This window comes from Juglans microcarpa x Juglans regia, chromosome 1D (assembly GCF_004785595.1).
Source record: "Juglans microcarpa x Juglans regia isolate MS1-56 chromosome 1D, Jm3101_v1.0, whole genome shotgun sequence".
Lineage (NCBI taxonomy): Eukaryota > Viridiplantae > Streptophyta > Magnoliopsida > Fagales > Juglandaceae > Juglans > Juglans microcarpa x Juglans regia.
The window spans coordinates 47711144-47725674 of NC_054594.1; the positions used below are offsets into that span (position 1 = coordinate 47711144).

The following is a 14531-nucleotide window of genomic DNA, read 5'->3' on the forward strand; positions in this document are numbered from 1 at the left end:
TAAAAATTTAATAAAATTATAATAATAATATAAAATGAAATATTTTAATTTTTTGTAATCACACGAGCCCATACAAATAACTTTTTTTGTTCTTTATGAGAAAGCCATGACCTAAAAAAGAATGAACACATGCGCATTTAATCAAAACAAAAAAGAAACCAACGGGAGGATTATGATACAATTCAGGCTTCACCTTTGGAAAGAAATCTGGAAATCTCATTTTCTATCAGTAATTATTTTTGTGCAGAGAACAGGCCTAAAGTACTCTACCAATAATTTATTTTAGAGAAACGTGTAGTTTTACAGTTCGTCACTAAATCAGGGAATTATAATTTTTTATTTAATATCGAAAGCCTAACTGTACACAGCCACTAATTAATTCAGGCAGTAAAGTCATTTTCTCGAAAGATTAGTTGTATATGGAAGTTCAATCATCGAAATAAAGAACGAAAGAATGAAATAGGGGTGACACTAAAAACGTTCTCATCAATTTCTAGGGTTTTTGACAAGAGTATTGCAACATTTATAAAAGAATTAGGTAAAAATAATCTCACAAATTAATGTGATTTTATTTGATCTATTAGATATATTCTATAGTATCAATAATTTTATTATCTAATAAATCACATTAAATCATGTCAGTTTATAATATTATTTTTATATAATTTTTTTTGTGACTAGAATATTTCTTTTTTATTAATACTTCACTTTTCTCATAATCTCTGACTCTTTGTTCTAAAAAATGGTGTATTGAGTCTTTTCCCGCAACTTTCAAATATCCTTCAAAATTACCAAACTTCGTGCCATACTCTTAAATTCAATTCAGTTTTTAATTATTGATCAGGTAACCATCTGGTAGTCCGGTGGGTAGGGACCGCCATTGTTATTTCTTTCCTCCTGTTTAGTGTTTTTAACTTTTTAAAAATATATTATTATAATTTTTTAATTATAATATATTTTTTTAAGTAAGAAAAATAAGATTTTTATGTGATAATCTTATTGATTGTCACATATTTTTTACTGATTAGAATGGACGAAATTCATAATGGAAGAGTTTGATTCAAAATGTTTCATAGGGGTATTATTTATAATTCCTAAATAATTATCAGGAACAACGTTGGGTGCAGGGGCGGTTTAAGGTAAAATTTAAGTGAATTATTTATAATTATATAAATTATTATATGGAATATTTTTAAAATTTTCAATAAAATTAGATTTTATTTAAAATTATTGAATAATTTTTTTCTTGAATTTATATTTAATATAATAATTTAAAATGAGGTTTCAATGTAAATTTTATGTCTCAATTTAACAAAATTTAAAAATATAAATAATTTATTGTGCTAAATATTAAATATAGTATTATGGAGTCTTGCACACGTTGAAAAATATAAAAATTATTTAAATTTTTATTTAATGAAATAATTTTTATTTAAATTTTTTTTTAAAAAATACATCACTTTTATTTTTGAGGGTTTACATAGGTGGGGCTTCGTCAATGGCTGGCCTCACCATTGAGCCGGCTTGGCTTGGGTGCTGCAAGAATGCCACAAAGCGTAAATGACTAAATTCTCCTAACCAGTGGTTATCCACAGGTTTTGCTAGTAAGCAATATTGAGAGTGAAGGACCTTAGTTCCATAGTTCCATTCCGTCCAAAAATATAATATAAACAACATCAAAAGTGTAGGACCTACATAACCTTTTTTTTTTTCAGAAATTCATTCAATCTCAACTAAAACAGAAAAATTAAAACACAACAGAACGAAAAACTCGTACAAGATAAAAGCAGAAAACTTTGCTGGAACTTTAGCTACGGCAGACTTGGTATCCATTACGGTCGTCTCTTTGGTTGAGGGTGCTACTCAAAAACTTATTTGTTATCACAACGTTTTGCAATTATCGGATTGCAGATTAACTCAAGCTCCGTAAGCTTGTTCTCAAACACAGCTGACTCTGCAAATTGGATGTCATCTAACCACCGAATCACCTCGTCTATAGCAGCTTCAATCTTCTCCATACCCGCAGTGGCGAGCGTGGCACAAATCTTCTTATCATTAATAGTGTTCCTTATGCTGTAAACATAGTTCTCCAAAGCTGCCTTTGCTAAAGCCCTCCCTCTACGCTCATCCTCTTCAACCTTGTATTTCTCTGCATCCATGACCATCCTATTAATCTCTTATTTGCAAAGTCTTGCCTTGTGATTAGTGATAGTGATGCTGCAACTCACGCCAGTGCTCTGTTCAACAACAGAAACGTTCAAGACACCATTGGCATCGATATCAAAACATGCTTTCAGCTTAGCAACACCCTTGGGCGCTGCAGGGACACCCTGAAGTGTAAATTCTCCCAACCAGTGATTGTCCTCGGCTCTTGCTCTCTCACCCTCGTAAACCGAAAACAAAGCTTCTGTTTGGTTGTCGTTGGTGGTGGTATAGTCGTTTTCCATCTTGATGGGAATGGTGGTATTCCTTGGAATCACAACAGATATCAGACCATCTTTGCCCACACGTACCCCAAGGAAAGGGGGTCACATCCAAGAGCACAACATTTTGTACTTTTTCATTGCCCATACCAGTCAAGTTTGCAGCTTGAACAGCGGCTCCATATGCCACAGCTTCATCCGGGTTAATGCTCCTATTAAGCTCCTTCCCATCAAAGAAGTCCTGCAACAGCTGCTGAGCCTTGGGAATTCTGGTAGAACCACCAGTAAGAACGACATCATGTACACTTTTCTTGTCCATCTCAGCATCAGTCAAACACTTCTCCACAAGCTCTATCGAATTCCTGGATAAATCCATGTTGATTTCCGCAAATTTGGCACGGGTAATATTTGAGCTGAAATCAATACCATCATACAAAGAATCAACTTCAATGGTAGTCTCAATTGCAGAAGAGAGAATCCTCTTTGCTCTCTCACAAGCAGTTCTCAACCTTCTTAGAGCTCTGGCGTTTCCGCTTATGTCCTTCTTGTGCCACCTTTTAAATATTTGAACAAAGTGGTTAACCATTCTGTTGTCGAAGTCCTCACCTCCAAGGTGTGTGTCTCCAGCAACCGCCTTCACTTCAAAACCACTCTCCTCAACGGTAAGAAGTGAGATATCTGCCGTACCACCACCCAAATCGAAGATCAATACATTTCTCTTGCCAATTCTACCCACCTTGTCAAGGCCGTAAGCAATTGCAGCGGTGGTTGGTTCATTGAGGATCCACATTACATTGAGGCCCGCAATGCCACCGGCATCCATTGTGGCCTTACGCTGGGCGTCATTGAAGTAAGCCGGGACGGTAACAACTGCATTTTTCGACGTCTTGCCCAGATAGGCCTCGGCAATCTCACGCATCTTTTTTAGGACCATCGATGAGATTTCCTCCGCAGCAAATTGTTTATCTTCACCCTTATAACTTACAACGATCATACGCTTGTCTTTAGAACCTTCAATGATCCTGAATGGCCAGAGATTGATATCATTATGAACCAACGGATCACTGAATCTCCTTCCAATCAACCGCTTTGCATCTGCAAAACACTAAAGCGTAAGATGCAGCAAATACAAATATCAAACTCTTCTAAATTTTTTATTGGCATGGTTTCCTTTGTTTTTTTTTTTCTCTGAACTGGTAAATTAGTTATCACTGCATTAGCCAAGGGAATTAAGTTTTGAAAAGAAGCATTTTTTAATAGTTGTAGGTCCAAATCCAATAAACATCTAATAAATACACGATGGAAAAAAAATGGAAAAACAATTGACACATATTAAGCTGTTGATGGATTTTCACATTAAAATTTTGAAAATAAGTAATGCTGATAATCTAAGTTTAAAACGCTAAATTTGAAGATAATTAAAATCTGTGCATATACCTTGAATAAAGAACTGTACTTCAAGTGAGAGAGACAACACGTTTAGATAGTAAAAAAACTAGAACTATCCTTGGTAGAAATTTTTTTTTTTTTGAACAAATCGTTGGTTAGAATTAAGAGAAATGGTACAACTCATAAACTGACATATTCTATAATACATTATATCTATTTTAATAATAAAATTAATTTTAAAATATAGCGTGTACCAGATTAATCCACATCCTAATTAACCATGGCCTCGATATAGATTTGCATGCTTTCTTACTTTTTATTATAATTACTGTTGTTGCATCTTAAAAATAGACTATGGCTATGGAGAATTAACGTACAAAAAAAAATTTATCAACAAAAACAAGGAAAGAAAAAAGGAAGAATGAGAAAAATGATTATGAGAAATTACCAAAGATGGAGTTAGTAGGATTCCTGGCGACTTGGTTCTTGGAGGCATCACCGACCAAGCGCTCTTTTTCGGTGAATGCAACATAAGACGGCGTCGTTCTATTTCCTGATCATTGACTACTATCTCTACTCGATCATTTTGCCATACTCCCACGCACGAGTAGGTCGTCCCGAGATCGATCCCTATTGCTGGGCCCTCCACCCATTTGTCGGCCATCTAGATATGAGACGATAACGAAACTAAGCAGATGAAAGAGAACTCCGACTCACCGGAGTTGAAAAGTTTGAAGACGGTCCCCATTTTTTAAAAAGAAAAAAAAAAATTTGAAGACGGTCCTTGCGTTGATGAGCAGTTTGCTTGCCCGTGAAATTCAACTGTATATACGTGCTCACGGAATTTAAGATGCATGCACCGAAAATTCTTACGAGTACTAAGCGCCTCATCAATTAAAGTCCCTCCAGTCTCCGATAGAAGCTAATGTACTTGGCCCCACGTGTTCCTTAACGTACGGTCCGTAAAGGTTTTTTTTTTTTTATTCTCTTTTTAAAGGGCATTTTTAACAATAAGAAGAATTAAGAACAGTCCTAAAGTCTAGAAATATGTGTAGTTTTACAGTTCCGCCACCAGATCGGGAAATATAACTTTTTATTTAATCTCGGAAGATTAGCTGTACTCAGCCATTGATTAATTCAGGCAATAAAGGCCTTTTCTCGAAAGATTAGTTGTATATGGAAGTTAACCCTTCGACAAATAGAAGGAAATACAAGTAACAATCAAAATGGTCTGTTGGGTTTTTTATAAGAAAAATTATATTTTCAAATCTGTGTATATAACATATTTAATAAAGTATTTATATTGTATAATTTAATTTAATAAATAAATTTTAAAAATGAAATATTACAAATTAAATTATCATTTAAGTAATATGGATTGATATAATTTACTCTTAACAATACTTCTCTTTTCTAATACTCCCTGACTCTCTGTTTCATAATGGCCTACGACGGTACCAGACTTTTCCTACAACTTTCAAACATCCTGGTCAAACTTCGTGCCATACTCTTAAATTCAATTCATTTGGTTAATTATCGAACAGGTGGTCACTGGTCCGGGGGAGGAGAGAGACCACCACTGTTTTTTTTCTTTCCTCCTCTTTTGTATTTTCAAAATTTTTAAAAATGTATTATTAAATTATTTTATTCTAATTTCCTTGTTTAAGTAACGAAAATAAAGCTTTTTACGTGATAATCTTATAGAGAAAAATAAAAATGCTACTTAGACCGAGGAAACTTATCGATAAAATTGACTGATTTTTCTTATTTAATAGTTAAGAAAATGACTATTAATGATATTATATTTTTTTATTTTTTAAAAATGTTTAAAGATTTTTAAAATATAATTAAAATAGAAATAAAAATAAAATAATATATTTACACTTATCAGTACAACGCGAGTATACTGTATACCATTCTAAGGCTTCGTTTGGAATGTCAACTTATCTCAACTCATTATTACAATATTTTCAAATCTCAATACAAAATATAATAAAAAATTTAACTTTTTTAAATTCTAAAATAATAATAATAATATTAAAAAATAATATTCTAACAATATTTTATTATCTCAACTCAATTTAACTCAATTCAATTCAACATCCAAACGCAGCCTTAGTCCCCTCTAGCATTGTCCATCTTATAGATTGTCACGTGTTTTTTTTATTGATTAGCGCGGACAAAACTCATAATGGAAGACTTTGATTCAAGATTTTCCACCGAGTATTATTCATACAAAAATAAGGGGCAAATATCAACCTAGACAAATTGACCAAATTGACCTATATATATATACACACACACTAGGTGAAGCAATGTGCAATGCACGTTTACTTAGTTTATATTTATTTATTTTTTTGTTAAGAACTAATTTTTTTATTAATAAGAATGTAATGTTTATGTAATTTATAAATAATTATATGCTGAGATATATTGTAAAAAAAGAATATTAATAGAAACTATAACAAGGTCCTATATATAAACATTGCAAGCCAAATAGATCATTGCATACCAAAATATCTATCCCTACAGCATCAAAAGTGGTCTTAATTTATAGTTGAATAAATAAATTATTTGATTATGATTAATAATCAACCTAATTGTTTGTTTAATTAAGGAAAAAAAGCATACTAACCTGTTTTGAATAAAACGGCATCGGGAAGTAGTGAAGATAACCGACATGGGGGACTTCGGTTCGGAGCCCAAAACTTCACCAGACAGAGAAGATGAGCTCAACAAATACGACATGAACTCCATAATCGAGTCGACCTCCACCGCCTGCACATCCCAGATATATAACCACCTTGCACAAATTATTCTATGATAATTCATTTTTGATTTAAAATAATTAAGCACCTAATTATTTTAAAGCTATGATTGAACTTAATTTGGTTGATGTCATGCAAATAAATATTATAAGTAACAAGTACTATAATATTTCATAATCAGTTCATGTATACGTACATGATTTCAAGATTAATATTGTTTTCTTAAACCAATTAGTTATTTTCAAACATATATATATAATTACCAAAATATATAAATTAAATACATTTGTCTTAATCTTTTCTTTTGTGTTATATATAAAGCTAGCTAGTGGCCTTTATATATGGAGATGATCTAGATTATTACCCTCTGATCAAAATCAATTATTTTTTTGAATGTTTTTGTCTGAGTTTGTAGCATTGCAATAAAAACAGGAATTTCAATGTTGAAGGAAAATAAAAAAACATCATTATGAGACACAAACAAACTTGCCAGCAACTACCTGATCCAGGATTGCCAAGGAATGCCATATGTGGGGTTCTTCTGATGCCAACTTTCAGCCCAAGGGCTCTACACCTCTCATCCAAAAGCATCCCCCTTGCCCATTTCCGTAGTTGTACCTTAAGCTCATGCAAACCTACTACATTTGATATTTCATTTTCAAGCTCATCCATCTTAGCTTTAGTTTCACAGCATGCTTCGATCGCTCTTCTCTTCCGCTGCTCTTCAAGATGCCAGTTCAATAGTTCCAGCAACTTTTCACTTCCTAGGCCTAGTGAAAGATGATTTAGAGGAGTCATGCCCTCCTGCAATTCAAATGTTACACCAACTACGATTATTTACAAAGGGAGAATCTTTACTAAGCCAAAATCATGGCAAGCAATTGCACTCCACCATACATTATCCTTAGCACTACAATCAGCATTGTACTCGAGCAATGTATTGACAGTCGAGCAATCTTCAGCTCGAAGTGAGTACCAAACAGCAAGATATAATGGTGTCATTCCATTCTACATTAATAAGACAGCGCAATATAGAGTTTACCATCAGAAATCCAAATCCCACTTTTAATTTGAACTCTTCAAAAAATGGATCATAAGGTAATAAGAAAAAGCACATTTGCTTTGGCTTCAATAATAGCACCATGACCAAGAAGCAACTGTGCAGCATCATTGCACCCATTCTTTGCTGCTATGTGCAAAGGACTTTCTCCATACTGCGAAGCACAGCAATTTGACACTCAGGAATCAATAGAAAGATCAATAAGTCATGAGCATAGGCTTAATAAATCCCAAGCATCATTGTAATGTATGCACTTTTTCCAAAAAACCCAATTACATTAATACTTACCATGTTCTTTGCTTCCAACTCATCCTTATCTGTCCCTTGCCGATCAAGAAGAAATTTGACTATCTCTACTTTGTTATAACCAGCAGAAACGTGAAGTGGCATCTGTGCCATCTGAAATCAAGCAAACAAAAGGAATGCATTAAATAGAAGAATAGACAACTTCATCTAAGATGCAGGTTCCAGAGTGCATCAACGAACACAATGAAAAGCAGACCTAATTTCTTCGACTCTTTAAAATAGAAGCAAATATACATAAGCAAAAGAAAAACCCAATAACAAAAATAATCACTATGCATTTTTATCTTTTTTACTAACAGTATTACTGCCTACAATACATTGTTTCCACTCCGACGTTTGCTGAAGTTACTACTCATTTGCGGGTCATCGTGCGTGACCGAGTTCCTCCACCGCGGAGTCCCTCTGTTGGCGATCCCTTACGGATATACCTTGCAGGCCAGCTGCCAGTTCATGCATGTATCATAAACTTCAACATGCATGTGTCATACTTGAGTTCTCCATGAAATAAAAAGGGATCAATAGGCTATTCTCTTAATCATCATTATAAATAGATGGTCATCGTGATTTCTAACAGGATTGCTTAAAAAAATGATATCCAAAATCAGGGAGTAAAATCCAAGAAGACTTCCCCAGTCCCAAACCAAAAGTAGCAATAAAAAAGAAAAAAATTAACAAAAACAAAAGTTCAAAAAACAACTTCTCTATTCTAGAAGCCCAGTATCCACAAGAACCAAAATACGTACAAACCCATCAAAAGCTTGCATATTTGGACCCATAAACATCAAGAAAATGAACGACAAACAAAAAGTAAACAAAACCAATAGAAATTAAACGCAAAAAACCTCAACTTTTGATTAGAAGCCATCCTCTCTTCATCACAAAATAATTTTTTTAAACCGTACCAAGTAGCAGAGATTATCAGATTCAGGAAGCAGAACCAACAATAAAATCTCTGTATTTGTAAGGGGAAATTTTGGATTTTCAGGAGATTTATTGGTTGGACAATGTCCTTTAAGTTAGGATATTGCACCCATAAACATAGGGTACAAAACCCAGATCAGTGCCTGGGAAGAACAATAAATTAAAAGACCGAATCTGAAGCGATCCAGCCAAAAAACTGAAATCAAAAGAAGGGGTGGGTAGCGGGGCCCCAGCCCCGCTTCTGCTCCGCCCCCGCATGGCTGGGGGGCAACCCCGCTCCGGCCATGCTGGGGTGGGGCCCCCGACCCCGCATCTAAGGCCCCTAGCGGGTGGTAGGGAGGGCCCAACCCCGCCCCGCCCCGCCCCCGGTTACATTTATATATATGTATACATATATATAAACATAAATATATATTTATATTTTACAAATTGTGTATATATAAATATATATTATAATTTGTTAGACTTGTTCACAAAATATGTATTGGCAAATTTAAAAACTACATAATTTAAAAATTAATACACTACAATTTACACAAAATATGCACTAATAAATTTAAAAATTAGATAGTTTTTAAATTATAGTCATATTTACAAAATCTAGATTTATAATTTGGATCTAAAAATGTATTTTTAATTACTTTTGCATTTAGAAATAATTTTTAAATCAAATAAATGTAGTTTTTTTTTTAAGTGAAAAGAGGCGGAACGGATTGGGAATCCGCCTTGCACCCCGCCCCCGCATCTTGGGGGCGGGAGACGGGAGTGAAAACCCCACCTCCCACCCCATGCGGGGAAGGGGTGCCCCCGCCCCGTGGGGGCGGGTAGCACCTCTAATCAAAAGAGAGAGCATGGAAAGTCGCATCCCATTGACATTGAGAAAAGGAGAACCGATTAAATTAAAGAGCAATGTGGTATTATGTTAAAAATCACCTAATCCACTTCCTTCTCCGGAGAAGCCACATAAAAACCACAGCTTTCCTCAATCTACTATGGTGTCGGAGTCTCTGAAACATCAGTCGACTTTTCTGGTGAGCGGCGGCTTGACGGTTTCTCTCTGCGTTTACCTAATATTATTTGTACAATATTTCAAAAAGTGTAAGATGAGTGGTATGGTTAGCAGTGGTAATGGAGGAAAGGAGGCGCGAGAGGGCTTTGGAGCGACGTTGAAGGAGGGATTTGAACACTCCGAGGGAGATTTTGGGGGTTGGCATAAGCCATTGACGAGGCACATCGGGAACTCTACGTGGAAGACGAAGCACAATGAATACGATGAGGCACTTGGTGCTGAAGCATTATTTATCTTTCTCAATGGCCCAGAAGGACTTAACAGAAAGTTAAGGAAAAATCATTAAAATTACTATAATTCTGTTAAAACAAGAAATTTCCGTTTGATAGGCCCTTTATATATATAAAGATATATATATATATATATATACATACTAGTTAAGAATTTAAAGACAATATTTTCATTTTTAAACTTAAATATAATATTATTATTCATGTCAAATTTGGAATTACAATATCGATCTTAGAAAATAAAAGCATGTTCTTATCAAAATAGTTTTTTATGATTTATTTTTATGAATTACTATAAAGAACAATATGAAGATAATTTTCAAGTTTTCAAATAATATTATATTAAAAAAATACTATTATTTTTAAATCTAAGAAGAAATAAATAAAAAAATCTAAGTTTTTAATTTGTTCCAAAAAAGTTCAATAAACTAAAATCCTCAATTTAGATTATTATTATATTCTAATTAATTTTAGAATAATAGAACATTGTAACGATGAATTAGAAGACAAAAATACAATTGTGCAAATGAGGGCAAAAAAACATAATTGTGCAAATGGGGATGGTCTGAACTTAAACAAAATCCACCGTTCATGAGGAATTAATATTAGGATAATAGAAAATTTAATTGTGTTTGTAATGATGATTAGAGAACAAAAAAAGTAATTGTGCAAATGAGGGCAAAAACGTAAGTGTGTAATGTGAATTCAAATAAAAGAGTAATGTTAGGTACAAGTCTCAAACAGATAAATCTCGCGTAAGTCCTTTGTAAAAAGTGAGTCCCACAAAAGAAGAATGATTTTTTTTAGACTTTTTTAAGGTGGTGTTCACTTTTTTACAAAGACTTACGCGAGACTTATCTATTTAGGATTTGTATAAATCATTTCTCCAAATAAAATAGGAAAAAAAATGTAATTGTGCAAATGAGGACAAAAATGTAATTGTTCAATGTGAACTCAAAGATTAGCGGACAAAAATGTAATTGTACAAATGAGGGTAAAATAGTAATTTCTCAATGTGAAATTAAATATCCTATAGCCACTTTTATTGTAACTAGTATGGGTGGTACGTGCAAGGCAAGTACCATGCACGTAGCCCCCGCCCCCGGTTGGTGGGCAAAAAAAAAACATATTAAACAGTAAAAATTTTTCACGTAAGCATATTACAGTAATAATTCATCTAAAAAAATGTAAAAGTTAAGAAATTTTTTTAAATAATAGAACATCATCATCTCATAACAAAATGTATCAAAAAGTGTCAAAAACGCTCTTCAAATGCATATTGTGAACAACCCGACCCGAGTTTAGGCCCGACCCGGCCTGACCCGCCAACAAGAAACAACAACCTGACACCGAACATTTCGGGTCGGGTCGACCCGAGTTTTCCCCTGAGATACTCGAGGACCTGGTCAACGCTGAACTTGTGGATGTAGAAGGCCAAGATGGCCATCACTGACTAACTGAGGGAGACGAAGAGAAAGAAAAGAAGGAAAGAAACTATGATCTCCACGCCATCGTTGTAAAGCAAGAAAAGGATCAGTGATCCATCCTGCAAATGGCAACTTAGGGCTTCCGAGTTTTCCTTCCTCTATCTGCTTCTCCAAGTTCCACACTCCACCTAATTCCTTAGGTAAGCTTAACTGCTTAAATATACCAACAAAGCAAAAAGGAACAAAAAAAAAAGTTTCAGATTTTCTTCTCCCAATAATCTCTCGTAAAAAGCTGACATTTTTGCTTCCTCTCTCTCTGATCTCTCTCTCACTATATGTTCTGTGCGCAGAAACATCGTAGCCCGTAGGGAGAAGAGGTCGTCTGCACATAGCAAAATGCTGGAATACGAATGGGGCAACACTGGTACAATCATGCTATCGGGCGAGGAAGAAACCAACCAGGATTCTGACCAAACTCGCCAAATCTTCGACCACTACGCTCAACTCTTCCATAAGAACAACTTTAACCCTCGGCCCACAACCACCGCTTTCTCTCACTTCAACTCGCAACAAACCCATACCCATACTCAAGGTCTATTCGGGTGGGAGGTGACGATTTGTAGGCCCGTGGACTTCGTCTCCAAACTGGGGCTCAACCTGGGTGGCAAGGCGAGGTGGGATTTCAGAGAATGGGGATGGGAGGCAATGGTGATGATGAAGAGAATGCGGAGGGCAAGGCGGCTAGGGTTTGAACTTTAATCTGCAAGTAAGAGTTTATAAACGTGTTACTTGTTAGTCGGGTTAATTGGGTTGAAACTGATTTTTAGCGGGTTCGACCCGAAATGTAATCCAAATCAATTTTAATGGACGGGTCTATTCGGGTTCTTCTGGTGGGATGGGTCTTCGAGCTATTTGCACAGGCCTATTATATATAGCATTCGTTGCAATGTTTTAGAAAATTTTGGAGAAAAATATTGCGATCTCAAGTATTTATTTTAAATCCAGTGGATGACTTTTAAATTAAGCCAAGTATTTGAAAATCTTTCAAATATTTCAAAAGTCCAAACTAAATGGGATATTTGTAGTGTTAATGGACCAAACATATTTTTCAATTAAGACTCTTTAAATTTTAGAACGCGAAAACAATATAGTTATAGAAATTTATTTTGTTTAAATGATTTTATTTTATTCTTATTAAACTAGTTGAGTTGTTTTATTCATAATCTATACATCACATATATTTGTTATAAAAAAAAAAAGAAATAAAACTAAAAGAGATGTTGTATGTGGTATAGGGTATGATAAATAGAATTTTTATTAAAATTAATATTATAAAACTTTGAACTTTCGATGTTGTTTCCTTTGAAAGTTTGATCATTACTTCATGAGTCATGTAGCACGAGACATCTGACTGATAAGGCCAAATGAAATTTTCTTTTTCGTAATTTTTTTATACATTTTTTATGCTCCTAAACATTTTTTTTAAAATTATAACATCATTAAAAAATTCTTACTTTTTATGCTCCTAAACATTTTTTTAAAATTATAACATCATTAAAAAATTCTTACTTAATCATTATAAAAAACGAAAAAAAACAAAGTAAAAATAATCGATAAAAATGCTCGAATCCAAAATGTGTACTCCAATCATTTTTCTTACGTCATAGCTCGAAAAGACGACACGTGAACAGTTGCAAACCAATTTTTTTTCTTCTTTTATACTCTCTCTCCCCTTCACCTTCTTCCCCTCCCACACTAAAACTCTCTCTTCTCTTTGTGAGTCGCCGCCGTCTATGTCTTTAAGCTCAAGTTTCCCCCCTTCTCTCTCTCTCTCTCTCTCTCTCTCTCTCTCTCTCTCCCCTTCCTCTTCTTCCCCACCACGGAAGCTCATCGCATCCTCCACCGTCATCGACGACTTCGCAAGAACTTAAAGTAAGCATTTTCCTTTACCTGCTCTCCCACTTTTTTCTCTACAAAATTTTATCTATTTTCTTCTCTCTCGTTTTCTCTATGTTTTTTTTATCTAAGCTATGTGAGGAAATCTCTGGGAAACTTGTACATCTTGGGTTGGATGTTTGGGAGGAGGTGTTACAGACCGAACACCAAAAATGAGAAGTTTGGAAAGTTTGCATTTTTCTACCATTTCTGAGAAAGTTTGCATTTTTCTATTAGTTTATTAGTCTTTAATAGTTTTCTGGTCCATCTAAAAATCAAACGAATGACATATTCTTTTGCCCCATCTGAAAATCACACAAAACAGTATGTACTCTCAATAGAAATGAGGCAAACCAGACCAAATATCAAGTTGGTGGTCCACATTCTTTAGCATTTGAGCCATGATAACCAGTAGTCACCCAATATTTGTGTACAACTAGTGAAAGTCACCTTAGATAGGTCAGCGTCGTATTCTCTCTCCCCGTACATCCAAGAAAACCCTAAGGAGACCGCCACCATCCCCCAGTGCCGGGGAGTGACCCTTTACCGCTGTCATAGACAAAGCCAACGGGTCCCGGCGACTTGGCTAAGGGTCGTTCAGCGCCGATCCTAAGGAGAGAGAAATCCTTACGAAGTGAGAAAACCCTAGATCTACCGCCACCCACCCTTGTCGGCAAGAGATACCGCACCGTTTCGTCACAGATAAAGCCGACAGACCCTGGCAGCTTCGCTGAGGGCCGTCCGGTGTCGGTCCACCCTCCGGCGACCTAGATTTCTCTGTGTCGTCTCTCAGAGTACTCCGGCGACCCCCACGACGACTCCGTTGGTCTTGCCATCGACACAAAACGAGTCGACGCTTTCCAGCGAGTCTTCTAGGGGTACTCCGGCGTCAAGCAATGGTCTTCAGCCGTGGTCTACAACCGTGGTCTTCAGCCGTGTCCCTGTGTCACAGATTTAGATTCTCTAAGATGATGAATGGTTGTTGAAAGAGGGGAGTTCGTCA

General features: G+C 35.2%; 1 protein-coding gene and 1 pseudogene across 7 annotated transcripts; both read right to left on the reverse strand.

The window, feature by feature from the left end:
- Nucleotides 1-1642: 1642 nt before the first annotated feature.
- LOC121253492 lies at nucleotides 1643-4476 on the reverse strand (annotated as a pseudogene).
- A 1980-nt stretch (nucleotides 4477-6456) lies between these two features.
- Nucleotides 6457-10171, reverse strand: LOC121253520 (serine/threonine-protein phosphatase 6 regulatory ankyrin repeat subunit A-like). 7 transcript variants are annotated; one of them, XM_041153555.1, is made up of 8 exons: nucleotides 9803-10171; nucleotides 8264-8392; nucleotides 7929-8030; nucleotides 7696-7794; nucleotides 7478-7588; nucleotides 7151-7384; nucleotides 7081-7120; nucleotides 6457-6590 (listed from the first exon to the last, which is right to left on the reverse strand). In XM_041153555.1, the coding sequence occupies exons 2-8, from the start codon at nucleotides 8300-8302 to the stop codon at nucleotides 6523-6525; spliced, it is 693 nt and encodes a 230-aa protein (XP_041009489.1). In that variant the 5' UTR covers nucleotides 8303-8392; nucleotides 9803-10171; the 3' UTR covers nucleotides 6457-6522. The 7 variants fall into 7 exon arrangements, with proteins under 7 accessions (XP_041009489.1, XP_041009479.1, XP_041009484.1 ...); XM_041153545.1 differs by having other exon boundaries at nucleotides 7081-7384; XM_041153550.1 differs by having other exon boundaries at nucleotides 6471-6590; nucleotides 7071-7384.
- Nucleotides 10172-14531: the final 4360 nt, after the last annotated feature.